The sequence below is a fragment of the Bombus vosnesenskii genome, unplaced genomic scaffold, assembly GCF_011952255.1.
Source record: "Bombus vosnesenskii isolate JDL3184/JDL3185 unplaced genomic scaffold, Bvos_JDL3184-5_v1.1 scf7180000013262, whole genome shotgun sequence".
Lineage (NCBI taxonomy): Eukaryota > Metazoa > Arthropoda > Insecta > Hymenoptera > Apidae > Bombus > Bombus vosnesenskii.
In genome coordinates, this window is record NW_022882922.1 from 1,490,247 (window position 1) to 1,517,500 (window position 27,254).

General features: G+C 45.4%; 1 protein-coding gene across 5 annotated transcripts in view; it reads left to right on the forward strand.

Moving 5' to 3' along the window:
- LOC117230969 (transcription factor SOX-6) overlaps nucleotides 1–27,254 on the forward strand; it is a 324,156-nt gene that overhangs the window by 219,909 nt on the left and 76,993 nt on the right. Inside the window, exon 1 of one of the 5 annotated variants that reach the window (XM_033489167.1) lies at nucleotides 24,061–24,984. The exons of the other annotated variants lie outside the window; for them this stretch is intronic. Within the exon in view, the coding sequence (XP_033345058.1) occupies nucleotides 24,968–24,984 (17 nt within the window). The 5' untranslated portion in view covers nucleotides 24,061–24,967. Of the gene's footprint in view, nucleotides 1–24,060; nucleotides 24,985–27,254 lie in introns of those variants that run through there. 5 annotated transcript variants of the gene reach the window in all.

The following is a 27,254-nucleotide window of genomic DNA, read 5'->3' on the forward strand; positions in this document are numbered from 1 at the left end:
TCAATCGCGCCAAGGAGAGAACAACGATGGAAAGAATTCGAAACATTCGTTTCTTGAGAAACATCTCGGACACGGGCGGCTGCGAAATCCCGCGACATCGCTTCTCATACAAGACACAGGCTGGGGCCGTTCCATCAATGTCAACAATGACTACTAAAGCATGTCGTTGCATAATACATTCGACGTAGCGCGAGAGAACGATGGACAGAAAGAGAGAAGAGACAGGCACGCGCATCGAAGCTGTTTCTGCTCTCGCGTCGAACTTCCTGCATGGCATACAGGGACCGGACCCATTAGCAGGATATATCGAGTCCCGTAGGATTAGCCTAGTTGCCCCGCAGCGGCTCTCCTATCAACTCAAAGGACAAACATAACTACTTTAGTCCCGGCCGCAAACTCAAGGGTTAAGCGAGCCTCCGTTCCGCTTTACGCGAGTCCTCACGCACCCCTCAGGATATACGAAATCCTTCGAGCCTCGTGCCACGGCCCTCCCTTCGACCTTCGACACCCCTTCGTCCCGACTCCTTTCCTCGCTGCCGGTGTATTCTCGATAGCGTAGCTTCGTTCGTCCCGGGCCAGAGAGTCAGGGATTGATTCCGGTTGAATATTTCATAGCGAGCCGGGACCGAACTTGTTGGCCCCCTCGCAGTTCATTAAGGTCATTATTGTATGATGAATTTATCGTCCATCGGTGCCCCCCGTCGATCTCAGCCATATGGACACGCCGAACTTAACGAGCAATTACTCGCCAACGTTAATGATTGTTGGGGGACGCTTTGCTTCGGAATTCAATTCGAATGGCTGTTCCTCCTTTTTTCCCTTTGACTCGTTCGTTCTCTCTTTTACCTTCTCCTGTTTTTTTTTCTTTTTCTTTATGATTAAGTTTGTTTAAGGAATGACGAGGATAATGTGAAGTGATGGTTAAAAGGTGCGGATTAAAAGTACGTGTTACGCTTTGAAAGTTGTATAACAGAGAGTATTGGGCCAAAGGAGCGTAGGTTATCAAACAATCAACATATTCTTAGTAATAAGAAGAACAAAAAGTCCTCGTCACAATGAACGAGTGAATATTCCATTGCTCGCAATATACGCTCGCCTCAAAGTGTCCGAAGAATTCGCAAAAGCGGCAATCGAACCACGAAACACCGATAAAACGACGTTCCGAAACATAACATGTGCCATTTAACATTCAGCGTTCGGAGTTCGTCAGAAACAGCGGCATGATGGCGAGCAAAATAAACTGGTGCTCCAGGTAAATACTGATTAAATGCATCTGGCCCGACTCGATAGCAGTCGCGGTCACAACGCGAACAACAAAGCGAAACCGACCTGGAAACAAGTCGAAATTCGAATGCGACTGCGTATCGGCCGTAACTCTATGGAAAAGCTCGATTATTTGATATCTGTAAGCTTACTGAACCGTCACGCGGCAATCTAATCAATAGGACAGGAGCCGGTTGCTAGGGCAATGCGGTGCGCATCGCTGCAATATCGTAATTATAATTATTAGCTAAACACAGAGAGTAACATTTCGGTATATACCTATACGTGTGTTGGCGATAGACGTGGCGGGTCCTCTCTTTCTCTCTCTGCAATCCATACCTTTCCACGCTTAGCCGGGGGTTTTACCGTGGTGTGCGACTGCGATATATCCTAGGTATGCATTATGCACGGCATCCTCTCATTGGCTCGTACCGGTGCAGTCGATACTCTCCGCATTCAATAGCTATCTATAGATGAAACGGTCTGGCGGCGCTGTTGCGTTTTGTTGCGATCTATTAAGCGGAAATATTCGGTCCCGATTCGTAGGATTCAACCACGCGCGCTCCAGGAACTAGATTTTATTTGACGTCGATGGGTACCGCGGTTTCCACAACTATCGACCAATCGCGATGTTCTTCTCCGCGTGGGAATTACACACGACGCTTGAAATTACCACGCGACCGCGCCGTTCGTTCTGAATCGTGATCTCGCTTCTTACTGTGTAGAGTGTCTAGACGTGCTCTCGTGTCTGATCTTGTTGGATAGATGACGTTAGCTCATATTGCTAGGAAAAGGTCAAGAATAAATTTCCTTTGGATTAAATGAACTAGGATTAGCACTTCGGTAGCTTGGACGAATGAATCGATTAATAGGTGACAGTACGATTTATCTAGACTCGTCAGTTTATGATAGTTATGAGCTGAAGACGTAATTCCGATTGCGAGGCAAATATATAAGAGCGATTTATAAGAACTTTGGTTTTATAAGGTATTGAACCTTGATGAGACTTAAAAATATATTTACAGGAGAAATTTGTAAAAAAACATGTCAGGCGATTGAATATAAATAAAAAGCTCGCAATGATTAGTTCTACAGATTTTCATTCGTTTATCAGAAATGATTTTTCGATTTAATAATATAAAAACTGGTTGGAATATTTAAATGCGTTAGCATAAATTTTAATAAGAAAACATGGTGAATTAAATCTTCACGTCGTACAAAAACCAATGCTTGGTTCAGACATATTTCATGACACCAACCAGACAGATGCCATTAGTTTGATAGTTGTATATTAATCTTGGAATATATAGTCGGCAATGAAGTCTCCAACAGTGATTGAAACCTATTCTAAAAACATACAAAAAATAACCTATAAGACATTTCGTGGCTTGTTTAAAAAATGTTACAACAATCAATGGCATTCACAGACAATATTATTTTAACCATTAACCTTTAGATAATATTTTACAGATAAATTTCTGCATATGCATTTTCAAGTAAGCTGCATATCATAACTTGAAAATCTCTGAAAAAATCCTCGCTCTTTCAAGTGTCAATCACGAGAGTAGCTAGAGACGGTCAGTGCGATATTGAAACGCATAAAAACTCTTCGCAAGAGGACATTTTTCACTCAATGGTCATTAACTACCTATGCAGTATATATACGAAAACGATAATTTTGACGCATCCAACATTTAACTCGTACCAATATCTATTCGAAGTAAAGTAGAGGTACCATGAAAAAGCCAAAACCTCTAAAAAGTAGCAACTCCGCTCGAAAAACCTCACTCGATCAATCGCCGTATTCAATCAGCCGTGGGAAATTGACCCGACGCCTTGAGCCAACGTAGAATCTTGGAAAATTACAAAACGCGCCGGCAGATTGGAAAAAGGACTCGCCGGGCTGGAAACGTCGTTAAAGCCGCGGCCTCGGTCAATTTTGAAATAAGCAGTCGGTTTCTTGCCCGTCGAAGCTCGTTCGATTCTCGCCGACATCGGCTAAATAGCCGTGCAAGAGCGCCCCAGCCCACGGCCGCGTTTCTCATTAACTTTTTATTTTGAGAACACGAAAAGTCGCTTCTTCGGATGAACTTCGTCCCGGCTCCTTTTTCTTCCCCGTTTCCCCTCTCATCCTACCCTCGTCTGAGCTCTCGTCTCTTCCGCCCGCGTTCTATCCAGCGTTCGCGTCTCCAGACACAGCGATCTCCCTTGGAAAAAATTCGCGAGGTCAGAACGTCTTGCAATACCGGGAGCGTCGAAACAAACGCGCCAGCAGGAGATCAAAGTGCGCCACGGGCTCATTGGACGAAGCTGATTATTTTTATGACGTTACACGACGAGATGGCTGTCCAGAAGATGAGATGCCTCAGACCCTCGATATCTCGAAGAGCCTTTGCCGTGAGCCACCTCAGCCACCCTTCGCTCTGTCTCGTGCTGCTGACAGTGCTACCAACACGGCCTGTCCCGTGACCGGAATACATCCGCGTCTCCTGCTCTGGCTTCCGTCTTTTATTCCGCGTCTTTCTTGCGTTATTACCGACCAGACCTCCATGTCAGCCTGATGAATTAATGGACATCGGGAGCTCAGGGTGGGAACCAAGAAATTGGAAGGGGAGCATTATGTTCTTGGGATCAAAGGGGATTCGTTCACCGGGATCAGGAAAAACTCGAATTGGAATATTGTAGGCGTTGAATAAAAATTGCAAGGAGATGGTTATTGGAAATTCTGATTTTTTAATGGGGTTGCTTCCTGTAACAACTCCTATAGAATCGGTTTTAAATCGTTTCTCTTGAGTAATTACATATCTATGATCATAATCAGTATACTTCTTGTTGACAAATTGGCAAACAGCGATATCTTCGTCAACAACAAAAAGTAACTTTCTGCTTACAACTGGAGTGAGGAATCGTGCAACTTCTCAATGTCAAAATTGATCTTATCCCTCTTACAATTTCGTTGTCCTTAATGATACTCCATGCAATCTACATACATATGTTACACCCGTATAAAACGTGGACATAGAATGTTGATATCCTCTTCCTTAATTAAAACAAGGTGCCTCGACGATGAAAAATTGTTTCCCGATGCGCGAAGATGTCTGCAAGGTTTTTAAAAATGCGAGAAAATCTCCGACCGAGAGAAGCTTATATTAGTCAAGCTGTCAGCCAGTATAACGGCGGTTTTTGCGTCGATAGTATATTCGCTGGCTCGTTACATAATAACGGAACGTCGACCCGACAAAAAAAAGTGGTCGATGTAAAAATGAGGAAGCCGGGTGTATATATATGTATATTGATGAGCGCGATGCGCGCCAACGATGTCATTCCTCGTATTCTTAAGCAAATGAGAGACGACGCGCGACAAACGGAGGCGGTATCTGGTCTGACCGGTGACGGCCCCCGCCTCTGCGAGCGTATCGACGCGAAGTCACTTCAAACGATGTCGCGAGCATACGAGAATAGTGCCATACAAGGTGTTTATGCTATTGATTGCCAGCATTGTTTCCCATAAATAACGGATTTGTAAGGACAATTGAAAAAGAGTACGTTTTGCTATTTTTTTAAATACAATACCACGGTCTAAATAATTCTTGTTAATTTCTCTTACGCTATATAAAAGCGGTTGTTGCGATAAGAGCAACAGTCTGGAATCTAATAATACTCCATATCCGTGAAATAAACAAATAAACAAATTTTTTCCAATGTTTAATGAAATAATTGAACTAGTGTCGAGTGTCTAAAATAAATCGAACTTCGTACTATAAAAATGTGGAAAATATTTATTTCATATTTGTGTGTCAGTAATCTTAAGCTTTATTGTGTCGTAAATTATTAAACCTATTTTAGTACTTGCTTTGCCCTTTTATTTTTTTTTCTTTTTTACAAATCTATTCAATATTACCGATTTGTAAGAAAAACCCTGGAATATTGTTAGTTCCTACTTACTAGCTAATGCTATCGCACGAATACTTTGTATAGGTGCTACGCTGATTAGTTTCGAACAATACGGAATCTCTGAAGATTGACGGCCGTGGTTAAAAAAAAAACCGAGGCCGTCATTGTCGTCCTTTTGTAGCTTCGAACAATCACCGAGAGAATACACGTTTAGAATTTTTAAAATGACACTAAGCATTCTGAAATCAATGTGCAATTTAATACGCGATTTTTTGTTTACGTACGTCACTTTTGAATATCACCTTTAAGTACGTAACAATCATATTGTGTTATCAGCTTTTATGATTATGATAATTACTTCTTTTTATTTTAGAATTTACGATTGTATTGTTGAAATATAGCTTTGAAAACGATTGTATTTTATTACTAGGGTTTTCCCAATCAGGTGATTTTGACGCCAAACATCACTAGGTCGATTACGATACACCTCTTAAGTATTGATTATTAATTATTTTACTTGACTAGATGATTCTGGGACCATTTTCTGCTACACAACTTACAAGCGTTAAAATCAGTAGATTATGAATATTCTTAGACCATAAGTGCATTGGAAAACTGTCGAAGACCAGAACTATTTGATATATAGCTCGATTCGTAAGGTATGAACGCAATTAAAATAACATTTCTGCGTTGATTTTCTTATAAAGTGTCGCTGCGAGTTTATAAAAGCTAAGGTAATTCGTGGAGCAATGAAAAATCGCTGATAAGCAATTTTCATCGCTGCGTAATACATGAATTTCAAACGATTCTCAATCATATCAGCCAATCTCGAACGATCAGATTTTCCTTGAAGAAAAACGCGTAAATGGTGAGCGCACCCTTTCGTCGCGGCACGCTTACGGGGGCGCGCGGAAGACGCACCGAATGACAGACAGACGAACAGCGTAGGTAAAGTTATATACATTAACAAGGGTGCCGTGTCAGCGGGGGCGGAAAGAAATGAATTACGCTTCTCAGCGGTGTGTTTCCAGGCACGATGCCGAATCGCTACGGCTGAGCCGCGTTTATGCTCGAATGTCTGCCGGTATTTCTTCCACGAAAATAACGCGCGGTATTTATAGGCGGGTTTTTATGTGAAAAGCTAAGTGCTAGTCGTAAAGTTACATCAAGAGGCTGTGCACCGCGGGCTGTGTATCAAGCCTCCACGGATTTCGTTTTCTTCGACCATGCAAAATATTCGTCCTCGTCTCTCGCGCCAATTCGCTCGTGTCATTGTAACGAGGGCTCGTTTGTTAATGGAACTTGTGTTTATATACGAGTCTACGTATGCGCATATACGTGAATACCGTTAATTGATAGGATATCGACGCGAATGTCGTTTCATGGATGCAGTTTTTCGAGTTTATTTTGCAAACGCCTATTCATTAACATCTTTGTAAAACTGGTTCCCTGTTATCGTTTTTGTTCATACTGTAAACACTCTGTCATTTGGTGGCGATTTCAGATCATTTTCTCGGCGACGGCAATTAACGGTAAACGGGGAAAACGTATGCTGGACGCGGATAACGACCATCCACATTTTCTGCTCGTTCTCCGGCCGATAAGTGCAACTTCGAGAAATCGACGCGTCGCGAATTGTTATTAAGAGTACCTTGCTCTATTTAGGAAGGAGCACGTTTATCGAAGGGTGTGGCCTGAGTAATGGGCAGAAATATTTCGCGGATTATTTATTATACCGCAAACCGATAATTAAAACGACAAGAATCTTTTAGGAGGGATTTTTAATTGTTCTTGTAAAATTATGGGTATTAACTATATATGTGGCGGATACGTTTATGTCGTACATATCCACGGTACATTATTTCCTTTTTCGATACATAATTCGAAATACGTGCATTTCATTCTCATATTTGTGCATAATCTATATTTATATATTTTTTACACCTGCGGATTTATGGATTCAGTTCAGACTTAATTATTCATACGGTAATTATTCAAAATTCATTCTGAATAATTAAATATCGTTTTATGCTAAATAAATCAGTAAATCATCGCACGATCAATCACTTTAGTGCTTAGTAAAACTGAGAATTTTATCATTGTAAACAAGCCAGTCTGCTTACGATCTACATTTTATAGTAACTTATTACGATATATCATAGTAAAATATCAGACTTCATATCAAACTCGATACTTTATCCTCGCGATATCAAAACTCAATTCTATGACGTCTTATCACCCAATCCATCTGTACCATAAAGTAATTCCTCGCTCGAGCTCTCTCTTGTAAAATTTACATACATTCGGATCAAAAACAAGTCCGAACGCTATTATCACTTACCCTACGAAACGTATTCCAACTTTTACGATATTTGCCACGGATCGTTAGCCGATGCACAGAGAATGGTGCGTGCACGAATCGTAGGCGGTATAATTGAGCCTGGCCACTGGAGTCGATCAGTGTACTCGAGCCCTTTCCCGACCGTCCCATTATTCGCCGATCCCGCTAATACGGACCACGTGTTTTGAATAGCAAGGCTAGAAGACGAAGGGGACGCTTGAGAGTCGAGCACGTGCATCGTTCCAACCTTCGACATCCTTTCACCTACTCCTCCTTCTCTTTTCCTGTTTCCTCTGCCACCTACGGCTGGCCATTAGCCTTTCCACGTCAAACAACAGCCTCGTTGTGTCCGCCACGATTTACATATGCACTTGCTCGACGATTTCGTGCATGCTTGTCTCCTTATGTTCTCGTATGGGGACTTTGCGGTGGGTCTTGTTTACGATACTTCTCCAGGTACGCGTACTTCGGGAAACGGTACTTCTGCATCCTGTTGGTGGTCGTTTTGAGGAGATTCTCAGTTGCAAATGAATCGTGCATGAGTAAATATCTGCGATTGAATGGAACTTTATAACTACGTTGATTAATCATAAAAATATTTTAACAAAAATTTGCTTTTACACGAATAAAGTCAATTTTCAGGAAATTAGAGAAATTCTACTGCTGGAATACACGTACAAAAACTGGTTCGTATCAAAGTTTCTTTAATTCTCTTAGTGTTTGTTACATAATATAGTATAGTATATAGAATAAAACAGCTGGTTTCTAAAGAAAATGATTAAAGTGGGAACTCGAATGACTGAGATCCATCTGTCGAAACTTTCCGGTTGACCTTGTCCGCTTGCCAAGAAATATCGAAAGACGATGGAGCAGTGCCGATGGCGGGATATTTAGAAACCGCCCTATCGCGAACAGTCGCTATTAAACGAGGAGCGACGGCCCGCGTCGACTGGCAATTTCGCGTTTGAAAGGAGTTGAAGAACGCACCGAGGTCGGGAAAAGGGGGTTGGATCGGAGGAAGCAGAAACGGGGTAACGTTGTAACATTGAACCTGTCGGTCGATTTTACAAGAGGGATTTCACATTCGCCGGCCGAACGGCAGCGCATCCTCGACCTTTATCTACGAAAAGTCGAAGACAGCTATAAAGGGAGGGGAGGAAATCATTCCTATAGAAACGTTAATAATAATAATCATAATAATTCTCTTCTCTTTTCACGATGTCTGTTCGACGCGGCCTTTTCATCGGGCCATGAATGGGTCGAACGAGTTGAGCCACATCCTCTTCCAGCTCCCTTTTTCCAACCTCCGGCCTCGCTATCTCCACCATCATCGCCGTTCGTTGCTCCCCCGCCGCCCCTTCGCCAACCCCCTTCTACGATTCTGACAAGGAACATCTACTGTGAGACTGCGAGACCAATTGTACCTGGTCTCGGTACCACCGATCTAGGAGCTCACGTATGAAAAGAGCCACGAGTTTCTCTATGCTTCTTCTCCTTCTTCCACTTTCCACCCTTCTCTGTTTCTCGCTCCCTTTCTACGAGTACCTTCCGCTTTTCTTGGAAATTTCATGCTAGGAGAAATGCACTTTCTCTCGTTCCTTTTTGCCCGAACGCCGCGTCGATCCAATTTTATCGCGATTCCGTCCCGCGCCTTTCAAACGCCGGACTACGAGCCACAACGTTAGCTCGCGCGTGTTTGTTGGTTCTGCGTTACGATTGAAGGTAGGGCGAGGGTTGAAGTCGGGCTTTGCTTAGTGGAAATTGGATGGGAAGATGTGGTAAGATGTTTGGTGTCGTAAGTAGGATTGTTTGACGGGGTATGTAAGAAAATGGAAATGGAACAGAGAATCTGCCGATTAAGGAAACACGACTTGCGCAGTGTCGTAAACGATTTTACCAAAGCAATTCACGATATTCTTTGTACAAGCATATTTCCAAGGCGATGAATGTAATTAATAACTACTCGCGGAATTTAAGAATTTGTTATTAAACGAAAGTCATTTGAAAACTTATGCAAACACGGTGTATCGCAACTTGAGCGAAGAATGTTTGCTGATCTAGATGCATTTACGCGTTAAAAAAAAATCTCTTCAAGGAATACAACCTCCTTAGCTAACAAGTTGACACGTAACAACAGCTTAGACTTGTTTCTATCAACGAACACCGTATAACTACAATTATAGTAACGAACCTAAGGAATCTAGCAACACTACGTCATCAACAAACTCGTCACGTAAGAAAATACTTCGTTATAAAAAATAACAGATGGTTCATCGAATCCCACGTCCAATGTACGTCGAGGTCATAGACACCGAGCAAATCCAAATCCGCCACTACCCGACGAGCCAGCGAATCCAAGGAATCAATCGAATAGTAATAACGTCACCGTCGGGGAACGAAATGCGCGGCGTGGCGGTGGGCACGTGGTTTGATTCACGGCTGAGGGAAAAGAGGCTCGAAAGGGTACATAAGAGGCAGCGATGCGAGCCAGATCCGGAGGAGCGGGAAAGGAGAAAGAGAGAAAAGCCGAGAGCCGGGTATAAAAAGACTCTCTTCTCGAATTCGCCCTCCGCCGACGTTCTCCCTCTTCTCCATCACGTAGCCTCGCGCAATACCGCTGTTGGTTTAGTTGCACGCACGGCAACGCGCACGTTTCTCCTATCCGTGGATACTCACGCGAATATCTGTATCGCGGAACAGAAGAGAGCGCGGGATATCGCGGACTATTATACCAGGGAGAAGCGACTCTATGGGCCCTGGAACGCGGCGCATGCCGGTAATCCGATCAAATGGCAAAGTGGATCGGAACAAAACGAGAAGGGAGGAGAGAAAAAAATGGGGAAAAAAGAGAAAAGGAAAAAGACGATGATCTGTATCGCTGGCCCGTCGAATTTCAATATGGGCCGGCATGCCCGAATAACCACCTATCCCGCGCAGAGGTATTCGTACGTGTTATATGAAAGGCGGATCCGGGGAATCCTTTGCGCCGCGAGACGTGAATACGGTCGCGTGCGCGCGCGCTCGCGTTGCCGCGAGCACGAGCCACCGAGCAGACCTGATACACCAGCCATCCTCTCCAATTGGTCTGCTCCGTCCTATACCGATCGAGTCACATCGACGCGTATAATTATGCCTCCTGATACACCGTTACTCTTTCCACACGAAACTCGGATTTCTTTCTGTCGAGCTTCAAGAGGGACTCCTAATTGCGATCGGTAGGACCGCGATTGTTGACGTTACTACTTTCTGTGAGGCAAGGGATGGATGAATAGTGAAGCGAGGTGTTGTTGGTTGGGATGGATCGGCGTAGTTGCGTATCTGTTATTTTGCCAGCTCGACGGTCCCTTCTTTGATGCGGTTGCGTTTGTTTTGAGATAGATGAAAGATGGATTTTATGAGTGTGGTATAGGTTAGTTCTAAATAGCCTCTGCTACGCTATTTTTATATTTTCAACTTACCTATTGCTGCTAATCGGATTTATTAGAAAGGAAAGGAAAGTTGTAAATGTGTTTGCTTATTTTTAACATTTCGAAGGAAAATTACGAGTTTGTAACAAGAAAGCTTAGTAACGGTAATTATACAACGTCAAGTATTTTTCTATCCACGGCAGATATCGCTAATTAAATAAATTCCTCGTTAGACAAATGTACACGATAGCCACGAAGGCCGCAGATATCCTAAGCGCGCGGGATAACAAATTGATCGAAGAGGCGAGCAAATGAGAAACAAAATGCGTGGAACAGGGCGAGGTAAGAGAGTATTTTCATTAACGAGGCACGATCGTTCATTCTCTCTCCTTGACACCTCGAAACACTGCCCACTTTCTTCGATACGCGGGGTGAGAGAGTCGATTAGCCTGTGCTGGTGGCAATAAAGATTTCAAAGGATTTATCGGGATGTTAATAAAATCGTTACGGTATCGGTAGGATAATTAATCGCCCCGCGCAGAACCATTAATAACTCGGATTATTTCTTCTCGAACGTTTGTTCTCCCCTACCCGAGTCTCCTTCTCTCTCTCTCTTTCTCTCACTCTTGATTTTTTCTCTCACAACCTATCCATGTCTCGTATTTCCTTTAACGAACACCCGTTTCACCGGATCACCGAACGCTCTCCGTCGTATTTCACCGTAGCGGACACTTCATCGTGATAGAGCGATAGCGCGATCCGTTGCGTAACCTCGACCTCGGTCTGGCACGGGAAAACGGTATCGAAAGGTCAGTAACGCAAAGGCAATTAAGTTTCAAGCCTATTCTCCGTATCGCGGCGACCGGTGTCGATACTCTCTTTGAAAATTCTCCGGATCTGTACAGTCTTAACCATAGTAGAATCACGAAGGATTTTCTTTCCTTCGAGCAAATGTCAGTTCGTGCACCTGCTGTTAATCGTTCGAATGTTAATCGGCCAAAGTGTCTCTAGTCGCCGCTGGATTCCAACGATTTGCGCCGTCATAAACGGTCAGCCACGATTTCTCTCCGGTCGATACACGATCCTGTGTAATGTAATAGTTGTAAATGCGTTCCCCTTGATCGAACTCGATTGCACGGTTCGATATTAATCCGACACAGATGATCGCGTGTCGTTTAAGTCGATTCGGCCGATCGAAAACAAGAATCGCAACGAACAGAAGCTCCCAGGAGGTGCGAGTGATTGACACGGATCGAGATTGATAGATCGATATCCCTGTGCTCGATTCCTGGCCGCTCCTAGTGTTACATTAACATGAGAAAGCTTTAGGCGATTTTGCATTTGATTCGAAGGAAAAGCGGGTTTGTCCGCCGATAGCGTAATGTCGGCTGAAAGAGGTCTTTCGATTCAGCGAATCGAGCATTGTTTGGAGAAGGTCGTTTCGAGAGTTCCTGGGCGTATTGTCTGGTGGTGACGTGACTTAGTATGGAAAGGAATTGTCAGATTCAATGGAAATGCGAGAAGAACGTGAATATATTTCGTGTTTGTACATCTTAACGCTTGTGTTTAATGATTTACAATATTACGTGAATTAACTTCTATAAATTATGAGATCACTGTATAAGAGGAACGGTAGTTGTGTTATACACTTTGAAAACGTGTGTGATAAAATTTATACGTTGAGAACAATATTAGCACATGGGGAATCCCCTGTACATTATTACATTAGCACTTGATACAAAATGGAATTAATTTTTCTCTCACGTTTGTTAGTCAATTTTTTTTATTCGACTAAATCAAACTATCAGGTATTACATTCTAGCTAAAAAATGTATCGGAGCATTTATCAATAATTTGATATCTAGCTTATTATCACCAAGAAAACTATCTTCAAAAATATTAATCTTCTGCTTCGAACACCCGATCCTCAATTTCTCAAATCTCCCAAACTTCGCACTCTTCGATATCTCTACGAGAGCATTTATCTCAAGAAATTGTCTCCAATTTCGACGCGACCGCTAAAAGTCCAGGAGACACTTTCACCCACGCAGCGCGGCAAGCAACGACGATGAACCTTCTATTTAGAAACCAATAGCCTGCAGACTCTTCGAGTTCAAAAGATTCGTTGGTCGTTTGGTTGAAAAAAAAAAGGGGAAAGGAAAAAAGGAAACGATAAAGAGCGTCGACTGAGGCACGATAGAGGAATGGGGTGTTCGAGGTGGAAAGAAACAGAGAAAGAGGGTGGAACGGGACACGTAGCACCTTCAGAGGAGCGGGAAGATGCGTTTTTGTCGAGGTCGTTAGAGAAGGGCGAGAAGGCTGTTTTCTCCTCTCCTCTCGTCTCTCCTTTCTTTCGTCGAGGCGGCGCATTTAAGAAAGCCCACCCCTCCCTTTCCCGTTCTTTTCGATCTCTCGTCCCTTTCTTCCCTTTCATCGCGGTAGCCGCGACTTGCCTGTGTCCTCGTCGTTAACGCGATCGAGCAACGCGCGAACCAGAGCGAAGGGTGGTACACTAACGCCGGACGAGAAACGTGTTTGTCAATAGCCTGTTAATGCGTTAAGCCATTAATCATTGCGGGCGCTCGCTCCTGTCACCGCGAAACCTTAACCATCCCCCGTAGCTACCATCGGCCTGGGGAGTGAAGTAGCGTCGCCCTTCACCCCCAACCCCGTCCCAACGCCAGCATCGAACACGTCGAGAGCCGGTCGACGTGTTCTTTCTTCGCGCGAACACCCTACTTTACGACCGCGACGAGCCGCGACGCTCTTTCAAAACGTACCAAAACCAGGATTAAACGCCTCGCGGCTTCGAACCATCCGCTACTGGTAATCAATTATTGCCGGCTACTTTTTCGTGGAACTAGTGGATGCTTGAGTAGAGTTGTTGATAGTGGATGTCGAGGATGGAAGCGATGGTCTTTGTCGAAGATGACAGCTATCTTCAGGAGTGTAGATAAATACAGTGGAGACGCAAAAATGATAGTAAAAGTGTCGTCTTTCTTGAATATATTAAATATCCTATTATTTAGAATCATTTACAGGAGACTAAAAAGAGCAATGGAAATTCTCGTAGCTATGTAATCGATCGTTTAATCCATTCTACGATGGTTGTGGAAAAATCAAAAACAGTGGTGGAAATGCGCACGATAGCATAATAATATCTTGGAAGCACGGGTGCGGAAATTCGCTCTCTGAAATAACCGCGCGTTTGCGGGCGGTTTGCGCGCGCGTGTTGCTCGTGGAGATGATGATCGGACCGCATCTATGACGAGAGACAAAGAGCGAAGTACAGAGCTGTGGAGCAGAAGGGACACAGAGGAAAGTGAGGCAGAGGCACGAGAGAATGAGAGAGGATTCCGCCTATTTATAGCGTTCTATTCGTTTCGGGTGGCTTTCGGTGGCTGCAGGGATCTGGCATGATGGAAGGCATTATTATGGTAAACCAACGGACGGCGCTTCGTTTATTATCTTCGAGTTTATTGTGCTTCCGTGGCCGATTAACTCGTCTAGTCTCGAGATCGGAACCGCTCGTGATCTCGCATACACACGACCTGGCTGTGCGCGTTCTCTAGCCTTTTGATGCTGTCCAGCGTCGCGGTGCGATAGGAGCCGTTTGCCGGATGAAGACGAGATTCCGTGAAAATAATAGAAATAAACAAGTAATGAGAACGACGTCGACTGATTCTTTGGTAGTGGTAGAGTGGCAGAGAAATTAAGATAAAATATGTTTTAAAGAAATAGGAAAACTATTATATAATAGTTGGTTTAATCAGGGGATTTTTTAAAACACACGTAGAAAGTAGGTACGAAATTTAAATAACAGTTTAATAGCAAATGTTTAATAATACGAACTTGTCGTTTTGGAAAGTCATTAATTAATTCCTAATAAGAATTTTCAAGCGGATATCGATTGTTCTCTCATTCTTCCTATAAAATTTCTGTACAACAGCAAACAGACCCATCTGAAACATCTTATTTACTCTAGGTCGAAACGGTATAACAAGATCGTACGATAAATCGAACAAGACAGAAACTACAAACGTTTCGATAATAGAAACATCAACTCGAAAAATTTAGGAACGAGAGAAATAAGAAAACAACATAAATCGACAGCAATGATACTATAATTTACAACCTCACCATGTATCATCGAATTTAAGTATCACGCATTTCCTTCTTTCAAAATGCGCTTCAAACGGTAAACTCAACACTCAGATCTGATCGTGGATTACATGGCTGGTTCTTCAATTTGTCCCGGATGCGTGCAACTTTCGCGGATGGACGATACATGATCGCGAAAGGGACGAGAGCACGTTGCCATCCGTTCGACTACAAACTGCTTATTGTTTTTAAACGTCCGCGTCGGCGTAACGGCGCGCGAGGCTGCAAAGAATGACAGAGGATGAGAACGGAGACGATAATAATAGCCGCGTGCGAGAGAACGGCACAGGCATCGGGTTTGCTTTCGCGGCCGCTACTCGCTCGCGCCGTTTTCTCGGCTCGCCTTTATGAAATATCCTCGCCATTCTTTCCAGCCTGACTCACCGGCACCGGGCTTCATTCATGAACGCAGCCGCGCGGAGAACAGTGATCCGTACTGTGCGGCCACGCCGCTTTAATTGCGCGTGTACACGCGGCCACGCGCGCGTGTCAGTAACGGATACACCGTTTTTATCGTGGCAACGAACCGATCTTCTGTCTTTGTATACACTCACGCGTGGTTGCCTCGGAAAATTTTCTAGAACGATCTTTTTAATCTATTTTTTATGCTACCATACTACGAATGGCATATGAGCTGATACTTGTTGGAAAACATGTACAGTCCCGTACATAGGTATTAAGACATTTGCTGGCGTCGTACAGGACGTGACAGCTAACCTAGATTACCGGACAAATGATTAATTGAACTGAATTTTGTACTAATGCAAGATAACGATGCAATGACAGTTTGTAAAAATGACGAATCGTGAATCTTATTGTTGATTTTCGGAAAGTGCAAAGCGATTAAGAAAAGTTTCAATTTTTCGGATAATCGACTTGAAATAGAAAATACAAAGAAGACGATTATTCGTTACACGACCATTTAGTAAAGAACAAATTTTCTTCTTTTTACGATTCAATTTAATAGTCTGAATTTCGAATTTTGTGTTAAAGGACCGCAAATGTACAATTTGGCTACATACTATATTATCGTCGTCGAATATTGGATCTCGGTTCGCATGAAACATTTATATTTAAACGATGTTTGAATAGATATTGTTTAGATAGCGATACAAAAGTTACATAATTAACATCGAAATGTACTACTGTACCCGCTACTACCATTGCCGCTACCCTCACTACTAGCCTGATTCAAATCTCTTGGATTTCCCTTTGATATCGAGAGTATTGTAAATATTGTTGTAAACCTCCTGAATACAGCATTGAAACAGAATGTCAAATAATTTACAAATATACCTAGAAATTGTAACATATTCGTCATTCATCGTTACGATACACAAGCGATCGAAAAATAAATATAAATATGAGTCGAAATATCGATCGATAAGAAAATCAAATTGTATTAGTTAATTCTATCGTAATTTTCTAACTTCTATGCGTATTTTCAGATTGATTTTTAATTTTTAATTTAATTTTAATTTGCTCGATAATGATAATGATAACAGTCTCGTCAAAGCGTTAATAAAATTTCGATACGTTTCATATAACATATTCGATATTGAGATGACAATTTTCTATCGTAAGTGTTCAAATACCTTCGTGTGCCAGCGTACGAATATCGGCTGAGGAAAGTTACATTTCTCACTAACCTTTCTAGTAGTCACTGTCTCCATCCTCCTGCAAGCGTATGCCACTATCTGGGATGCACGAGCGTCACGGCCAGATAGATACAAGGTTACAAGAGAGCCGAGACTATCGAGATATTGCCGCCGCAGATTCCTTCGACATTCCCGGCCATATTCGCACGCTCAACATCCTTATCGTGATTTCGAATCAGCGCGGGCGAGACGCCATTGTCTGCTGCCACTTTAAACGAAGAACAATTAGACGCGCTCGCGGAATCGAAACCTCGAAGAAGCAGGTTCTTTATGGTCTAAGACTTCGATACCAGTCGTTTGATACAGCTCGAGTGATCGCTCTGTGCTCGAGCATGAGAACGGATGCGGACCGAACAAAGGGTCCAGTCTCCGCTCGATCTGATTTTCTGTAAGCGTTACTCTGTGCCGCTGTTCGCTTCGCGTGTCGCGATTAAACGAGCTATTGAAGAAGGGGAATGCGTGTCGGCGAAACAATGATACGCATCCACTTTACAAGAGACGAGAAAACAGAGGTTCTTTGGTGGCACGTTGCTCGCAGAGTTAGTTTCTGCTTGAACGTTCTCCGGTATCGCCTTTGCCAGCTGAATCGACAAAGAGTGGAAGCAAAGAGAAGCAACTGTATGTCTGTGAATTTGTATTTACAATGCGTTGGATTAAAACTTCGTGGAAGTATAGAAATAAAGTACACGACAGGAATTCAAGCTTACAATCATGCTGTTCTCTTGATGTAATACAATTACTTTTGCTGTGGTTAGTGATTTGGAAAAGTTCCTCGGAAAACTCTTACCAAAAATTTCTTATTCTATCGATCCAGCATCGCACGTAGTCCAATTTCCAAACAAATTCTACGCGACAGTTTATGCCAGGCTTATCTCAAACCAACGCCAAAACACATTTTCTGCGATCGTTTATTAATTTCTGTTCGAACAAATTGCCGAAAGAATGTCGCTCCTAAACCCACACACCTTCACTTCACCTCGATCGATCCACATAATCCACTAACGTGAACAAAAATCCACTGCAATATAAGAAAGAAAAAACTACAGGAAACCCGCTCTTACAAGATACGTACATTCATGTAAATACTCTCTCGCCTAATTGCCCGGACGGAACACGCGCGACACCAGTGAACCGCTTCATTTTACTCCAATTAGTCGGCTCCGCTCCAGATTCCTCGGAGACTGGCCTCGGAGCACCTGGTCAACAGGTATCTTACGAAACTCCTGTCAATCAACCGTTGATCAAATATACGCTACTTCATTTGTCGCTGCACCACGCGGATCTCTGGCGCGCTAATCGGTCATCGACCTTCTAGAGTCTCTTAAACACCTCAACCAGTCTCCTTTCCGCCGTGGATAGCAACGACAATGCGGGCGGCCGCGGTTCGCCGGTTCCCGTTATTTGCTGCGTCGCGATGCACGCCCACGCGCGCTTCCATGCATATGCACGAGGCGGCGCGTGCACTCGCCTATTATGGCCGCGCGGAATACGCTTCGATTTCGATCGCCATCGGACACCTGTCACGCGTACTCGAGCGATCGCGTGGCTTTCTATTTATACGAGCGCGCGTTTACCGATGTGTGAGTTCGGTTGGCGAACGAGTCATCCTTGTAAAAAGTCTTTCAACCTCGCGAAGACAGTGGATGTAGACGCGCGCGCGAGCGCGTAGAGGGTGGAGACAACCACGATGAAACGATAGAGGGCCAAAGAAAAGCGTCCGACAAAGGTTACTATTTATAATCAACGGGACTCGCATCACCGGATGGGCCAGGCGGGGGTGCGCGAAGAAGAACCAGGCAGAAACGGCAGAAGAAGAACACGACGACGAACACGAAGGCGAAGAAGAAGAGGAGCCAAGGTGAAAAAGGAAGATACGGAACGATGCAGAGAGAAGCGGCTGGTCACGCGCAGCAACTGCGATATATTAATAATGGGAGCAACAAAGCGACAAGGAAGAAGCATAAGGGACAGCAGGGGCAAAAGGAAGAGAAAAAGGAGAAGGGGGGCGAACACCGTAGTCGCATCCTCTTCTATTCCCTTTGCTCTCTCGGTTCCTGTTCTAAATTCGTCGCAGGCCTCGTTGCAACCGTTTGGCTTAAGGCTAACGGTCCGTTCGCTCTCTTTCTTCCTCGCTTTCTCCCTGTAGCCCTCTTCGTATCTCCGTTACTCCTGAAGATTCCTCTAAACGCGTCTCCTTCTTCGTCTTGGGGATCGCGGGAGTCGGCGACTCTCATTCATGAGAAGAGCAGCGGAGGACGCTAGAGCACCGAGAGAATCCGGCGAAGGGACGCGGCAAAGCGGTGACCGAACAACGAGACAGAGACGCTAGAGCCGCGCGAGGAGGACCCGAACAAGCGCGAAAGAGAGCGCCGGAAACGGTCGCGAGCCAATGTTCATTCACAAGCGGCCACGACTGCCGGCTGCCCGTCTTCTTGGTCCTCTTCTTCTTCTTCTACCGCTGCCACTGTCGCTTGCCTCTGCGTCCCGTATCGTTCTCCTCCATTTTTTTTTCTTCTCCTCTCTTCGTCCAACAGCGTCGTTGTCGTGCTCGTGGTCGTTGTTGGTCCTGGTCGTCGTCGTCGTCGTCGTAGTCGTCGTCGTCGTCGTCGTCGTCGTCGTCGTCGTCGACGTCCGGAGCAAAACGTGCCGACGCCGCGTCGTTGTCGTCGTCGTGCATAAATCTCGTCCTCTCTGTCACGTGGCTCGCGTCCCTTCTCGCTTCTACACCCACTACCAGAGGCCGGTAAATCCATGGAAAGGAGGATGCAATACACGTACGATACTCATTGTTCTTGTCTGCTCCCGCACTCGGGAGGCCGGTTACCGGAATAGAATGGTATCCCGCGCGGGTTAATACGGTGCAACGTATAACGATGACCCATCTCCTCCTCCGCGACGAAACGAATCGTCGTACGGACGAACATTTCAAATCCTCCGATGCATATGCAGTCTAAACACAAAACAACGAACTCACCGGTTTTGTTTCGATCGCACCGGGGAAATTTAGACCGCGTTTCCGCTTGTCTGATACTCAAGCGACAACTTTGTGTGGCATCTTGTCGCTTTATTGCGACGATAATATCGCCCCGGGGGAATGTCTTTGTCGTTGTAGGAGATGAAGAATAGCTGCTACTGAGAGGATTAAAATGGATTATGAAGGAACGCTTACTTGTTATTCCTATTGGTGGTTTGGTCGAGCGCATCTTAATTTTGAAATCTGAAAGTTTGACTGCAGTTCACGTTTAAAGTTGCTTTTAATTTAAATAATTGTTAGCTGACACGATGCGTGTATTCGTATAACATGGTATAACAAAAATTGCGATAATTTCATGCAATATAGTACTTCAATTACATAGTTCTCATAAAAAATATCAGAGAACACAAATGTCATGTTTCTTTGACTTTTAATTATAAATTTCATATAACACGATTGTAAACAACAAGAAATCATTTAATTTTGAGAAACTTATTAGAAAAACGATTGTTATACTTGGATCTATCCGCTAACGCTGGATGTCTGACTAGAAACTGTACCTAATCTACTTACGATACAGTCTACCGTAACTCTCGACTCTTTCATAAATGCAGCGTAACTTATTTTCAAAACATGAATATATTCTTGGAAAATACGTTATATAATATCCGTTATATCACGAATAGTAACAAACCAACGTTTCATAGGAAGTAAAAAGAAAATCTATTTCCAAGCGTATCGCGATGAAACAGTCCAGCGAATATTGAATATAATAAATAAGATAACCAACATAATATATATAATACATATAATTAATACTTCTTCCTATGGAAGCAACGATGATATAGATTTCCGCATGAAGCACATTCGTATCGTTCGCCAATCTTAATAAAACCTACAATTAGAAACCTTTCGTGCGTTCGAACCGAAAGACGTTCTAAGTCGTAGATCGGTTATCGTGGTATTGTTTTGTAATTAAGTTGGTACTGCTACTCGCTAAACGGCGATACTGCTGTTTTGATAATATTCCACAATAAGGAAACAGCTATGCCGCGATATAAATATAAGTGGAACAAACGGTGATTGTTCTTATGTTGCGATGCACCAGGAAACTCATATTTTCCGCAGTAAGCATGTCCACGTGGAACGATTCGCCGAACGGGACCAAATACGTTGCGAGATCGTTCGTGATTTTACGGCTCTCGCGTCAGGCGCTCAAACACAATTAAAATTTTTAATAGTTAATTAATCAGCGTTCCATGGCCGAGTCGATCTCGAAACACGGAGAAACACGTAGTATACGCGGGTAGTCGGTTCCTCTTTCATCAGAAAACGCGTGTATACGCGTCTCGAGTGCGGCGTTCAGCGTTCTGAATCGAAATAACCTTCGCAAAACGATTCGAGGACCGCATTTTGGGGAGAGGCGTGCACGTAGTGGCCCAAAGAAAAAAGCGCATCGCCGCGTTTTGTGGCCGTCGATAAAAAGGCTGCATCCGCGAAGTGGACGAACTTCGTTGCCTCGCGGTACACGTGTACGAGAGAGCGTGTACACGCGTGTAGGATGGCGCGCGCGCTCTTGAGCGTATGCGTGCACGTGTACGTGTCTGTTCTGTTTAGCTCACCGGTGGGGATGGTAAGGGGCGCAAGTCAAGGGTGCATTGGTGCGGAGGACGAGCAGCAGCCAAGAGAAGAGGGGGAGTGGGTTTTGCGGAGGACATGAAAGGGATGCGCGCCGACGCCATTCTCGTCCATTCCTCTCGCCGCGGTAGGAACAGCGAGGGTGGCACGGGGGGTGCGCGCTACGACCCTCATACAGTGCCAGCGTAAATGTGTACCTGTGCGTGCGCGATGAGGACGAGACAGGATATACTATGTGACACGGCCACGACGAAGGCAAATGCAACCGAGAGATCGAACGCGACTCGGCTGAAACTGAGCGGCGAGAACGAAGGAACCCTCGCCGGTTCGCTCGCTCTGACGCACGTAGGCTTTGAGTTGGCAGATTCTGTGGCCGCGTTTGAATCGTGGACTTCGCAGAATAGACGCGGGAACACGTAAAGTTTTTTCATTTTTTCTTCTCAGAGTAAGAAAGGATCAACTTAATGATATTGTTGATTGTCGATTTTTAGTGTAACCATAGATTTTCATAATCTTCCTTGATATTTCATTATTGTTTTCAGTATCGTCCTAAGTTGTATTAGAATCCTTTCCGCCTTTCCTACGTAGAGCAAACTAAAACTAAATCCCCACAGACTTTTTAAATAGTTTGAGGATTAAAGCGCTGTCTGGTTGCAAAACTGGATAGATTGCCAATTTTTAATTTGATATGTAAAATTTATGTTCGACCAATTAAACCATTAAAGGGTACAAAAATCGTGTTGCAATAAATATCGACGATATCTTTGAATTTCTACAATACGGTCATCCATCTTATCTCTTTAATATCGTTAACAATATCAAAAACCCTCATAGCAAAATCACATAGCGAGGCTCCAGATTCACAAAATGGAGCAATGGCGCAACCGAACACCTGCAGAGATTTCTACCTGACCGAGCTGCAGGGAGCAGAGCCGGGCGGAGGTGGAAGAAACGATCCAGGGATGTGGGCGGACAGCTCGGCGACAACAATAAGCATTGTGATTTGCGCGGGTGTGCCTCGACTCTCATTGGTCGGCTTCCACCACCTCCACGGCTCTGTCGTAGGGCCGTCGCCGGCGGCCGGGGGTTGTGCCGCGACCGCCGCCTCCGACCGAAACAATAGACAATGCGCAGCACCGCCGCCGCCGCACCTGATCCGACGGGATTCGAGCGCCAGTCGAAACGCCGGTCGCGAGCCATTTCATTCGCCAACCCGGAAAATCGAAGGGGACTCGATTAATAGTCGTTTCCCAATGTCGAACCAGCTACATTTATTGGAGGCTGGGTTCGCAATGGGGTTGGAAGAGAGAGTTCATTGTAATCGAATGTTTCGGAATATGAAAGGTTCAAGGATGCACCTTTGGTTGATTATAGAGAATTACGAGATTTAGCGAGGCAGTAAAAATTTACATTAATTTGTTTTATAATTTATGTACGATGCGCACCTACATAAATTTAAGAAGAAGCACCTAATCCTTCATACGTACAGGATATATCTGAAGTATTTGCTACAAAGCAATAACTCCTGGAGTCGCATTTAGAATCCTATCCTATAAACCACTTTGAGTACGTAAGTTACGTTTACCAAGTAGGATAAATAATGTTTGGACCTGTGTCAGGATCGCAAGCTCCGTTAAAAGACACGCGTTACGCCGCCGGCGATCACTGTCTTCGCGTGCCACGTAATACGCGTCGTTCTCTCCGCTTGCCCTATTCATTCGCCGGGAAAGGGAGGAGCGAGAGTTGCTAGGTACAAAGACGATGAAGAAAAAGATAGTCGAGAAGCTAAGAGCTGAGGCAACATCGAACACGGCAGCGCTACAGCGTACGCTGCCCATCCTCGGCGCTACTACTACGCCCAGCTTGGCGTCCGTGGCTCGTGTCCTCAGAAAGGGCTGGCAGAGGGTGGGAGATCTCGTTATACAGACTAGGGAAGGACAACGAACGGGGTAGGGGGGTCATACGGGAAAAGGGATATCGGCGGGCGTGCACAGGTGAACGGAGATCCTCGCGAAAACCCGACGACAACGAGCGTCGACGCAACACGAAGACGACAACGGCAACGACCACTACGACGACGAAGCGTACGTCGACGACAGAGTGGCAGCGCAGAGAAGCCAGAAACGAAGGCGTAGACGAGGACGAGGACGAGGACGCGAACGAGGACGACGCTGACGGGTCGTGGCTGTGCCGCGGTGGTGGTAGTCTGGCAGTGCAGTGTCGGGCAGAACGCGCGCCTTCGCGTGGGTGTCAGAGGAAGAAGGCGGGACGTACGCCCGAAAAGGGGCGTGGCGGGCAAGAGAACCCGCCGCCGCCACCGCCGCCGCGGCCGCGCGTCGGCCCGTCCGCTGCCGAGCGACCGCGATACGAAACGAACGGCCACCGGTGCGACAGAGAAAGGGAAAACCGCTGAAACGAGAAAGAACTAACGAACGTGCCACGCGACGAACAGAGACGACTTGATTCGCGTCGACTAGCGATCGTAGTAGCGTAGAAGAAGGAAGGGGCAGTAACGGCGGAGTGCGAGCAAGCGCGACGAAGAGGAGGCGAGGCGGGTAACAAAAGCAAAAGGAAGAGGGAGCGAGCGCGGGAGATCGAGAGAAAAGACGAACACAGGGAGAACAGTAGCGGGGAGGCGAGAGTGGCGCAGCGCGGGCGCCGAAGCGGCGCGGAGTGGCGCGGAGTGGCGCGGCGCGCCGCGCCGGCCGCCACCAGGCAGCGCCTCCGAATCTCATCCCGTTCGGTCCTCGGGGGCTTCAGTCAGTCAGCCGACGCTCCGAGACGCGGTGATTATTCCCATTGTATGCCCGCTGCTCGAGGGGGGGTTTCTTCCACCACTGACTCTCGTTTCCTCTCTCGCTCTCTCGCCCTCGCGGCCTACTGCTGCTACCGCTACCGCTACTGCTGTTGGCTGCTGTTCTGCTGCTCACCGTTGTCTACGTCGTCGTCGACGCGTTTCAGAGCAGCGCGTTCTCGCGCGTTGCAGGCATCCGCGATAGTGTCGAAAACCGGGAAACGGAGCGTCGGTGTCGATCGTAAATTCGCTCTCGATCCGCGACCAACAGTCGTTCTTAATCTTCTTACTTGTTCTTCTTCCGCTTCTCCTCGTCTTCTTCTGTTGAACAAGGGAAGATCCGGGCCAAAGACACGCGGATCAACCGGATTTCCAGCCGTGCGTGCGTATGTGCGCGCGCGCGCGCTCCCTCCGGAGCTACATCGATCTTCCTGTCTTCCTGCGAGTGAGAGATAGATCGGCTGTTACGTCGCGACGGTACCTCAGCCGTCACCAAGAACCATGACGTAAATACGTGTTTGGGACCAGCCGGCGTTTACGGTCGTCCGAAGACTGGAGTAATCTGCGTACGCAAGAATTCTTACCGGTTATACGTGGCCGACTAGTGAAACGATTATTCTCCGACTTCGCCGCATTGAGTGTTGTTTGACGTCCGATCTGTCGATCCGCGACACAGCCGACACATGCTCGTCTCTGCAGCCTCGGATCGTTGGTTCTCGTTCAAGTGCCGGTTCTGTGCGGGGGTGTAAAGTATACGTATATATTTTGTAATTACGTGACAAGTGCCACGAAGACGTCGAAGGGTAGTCGAAGCTACCAGCGCGCGAGCAGGATGATATGAGCACGCTTGGCAGGTGAGTGAGACGCACGAGCACGTGACCGCGTTGCGAGAACGATACCGGTGTACCGGCGACGGTGTGTATAGTCGTTGCTTCTGTCACTTCCCTTTCTCACTTTCGATACGAATTAACAACCGCCTTTTTAAAATTTATCAGATTGTCATCTACGTATACTCGCTCTCTTTGTCAGCCACTCTTCGGTTTCAAATTAATGCCACATTGCCTACGATCGTTTGGAGCATTATTTACAAATTATTCCAAATGTGTGCGTACTCTCCCTGGAGCACGCCGCTCAGCGTAATCTGTCCAATACTCGAACGATAACGGTAGTGGGGCGCGTGTGTGCGTGGCCAGCGTGTGTTCCTGCCAGACAGCCCGTGTGCACACGCAGGGCCATGTGTTCCCGGCGAAAGAGGAGATCGACAGCGAGAGAGAATTGGGAATACGAAGAAGGGTGGCCGAGAAAGAGAGGGAATCGTGCATCGCATCTGACCCAGTGACCCTCCCTTGACTGTGCCTGTTTCTACCGTTTCCCCTTAATACCGCTACCCTCTTCTTTTGGTTTCTCCGGCTCCTTCCTGCTCTCTATCGTCGTCGTCGTTGTCGTAGCCTGTATCCTACGCGACCCTCCCAAAAATCTCGAGCGATTTCGTCTTTCCTTCTCGGTCGACCACTTGACGCACTCTACAAATCCTCTGTCTCTGCGTTCAACGTGTCTGAACATCTTGTCAAAAGGGGACAGCGAATGATCCCTGGGAAATAAAGTCGACTTCTTCTCTGGAACGTGACCGGCCTTGCTTATTCTGCATCTTAGGAGAAAAACAAAGAGAAAAACGATTCTTTTGCATGGGATAGAGACACGAGTGTCGATGGAATGATTATCACGGTGACAGATATTTAAACGCATTCGAGAAGTGGAGGATTTTCACGGCAGATTTTAAGTTTGCTGTTTCTAATCGTCGAGTGTCATCTCGTGGAAAGCTTCGTTTCAATTTTCCATCTTCCGGTTCATGGATAGGCAGGCTGTAATACGCTCGAGATCGAAAGTACGCGGCCTGAAAACGTGCAACGTGCGAGCTTGCCCCGCGTCGACATCAAAGGGTAAAGTCGCTGGTTTGCATAAACAGCTAAACCGGAGCGCGAGGGGACGTCGATGGGAGCAGGATAAATCTTTCATCGTGTCCTTAATTAAAATCGGTGTAATGGTATTTTTATTGTAGAACCACTCGGGCTACCCTTTGCGTTTGATCGAGTTTCATGACAAATTCACCGTCGAATGGAAACTATTTTCCGATGTTTGATGATTTTGGTATCTTTAAACGTGTCAATGCTTTTGATACGTTAACCATGCCCGTGAATAATAATCCATGAAACAAAGTGTTTGTGAATTATTATCGAGGTTCCATAAATACCACGAAAATCCACGTAGTAATATTTTTATCGGGCTACCATTAAACTTATGTGTTGGATCACGTTTCTGAACGAGTAGATACATCCCCAATTCCGAGCGCAACTCTTTTTGTCACTTGATGATATTAATATATCGATAATCATTGTTACGAATAATAAATCGCGAAACAAGATACGCGAATTATTCCCGGGGCTCCGTAAATATCATGAAATTTCGCGTAGACAACAGACAGGCGTTTGCACAAGCACGAAACTAACATAGGATGCTACAGCGTCGCGAGGTTAGTTGGGCTGACTATCATCCCAAAATAAAACGCGACTGTCAACGTTGCATTGTGTCTACTGAACAGTTGAACACAATATCCGTGGTTGTGTCAAGTAGAGACAAAATTCCGAGAATCAAGCAACATCTCGCTACTCTATCTATCTACTCCCACAGTCTCTACGCTCGTGTGTAGTGATATTAGAATAGAGATGTGGACGAAGTATATCTCGTGCAACGTACACAACGTAAGGAAGCACGAAACAAAAAAGTTTCCAGCACCAAGAACATCCGAAACGGAGCTTCGGGGAACGAGTTATTGGACGTGTCTTACACACCGTAAAATTACTACTGTCGTGCCACTAACTCTTAGCGTTCTTCGTATGGCCCCGTGCAACAATCGCTTTCTTGCGAGAATTCGGCTATTAAAAGGTTTGTTTGGTCTTTGCGAAAGTTGAAAGAGATTAGACGCGATCCGGGATTCATGCGTAATATACATATTGTTTGGATATAAGATTGGAATAGAGGGAGAGAATTATTGTTATTGAGTCTTTGTGTTATTTGATTAGACGTGTAACAGTTGCGCAGTCTACTTATAGAGATGTCGGTTCGC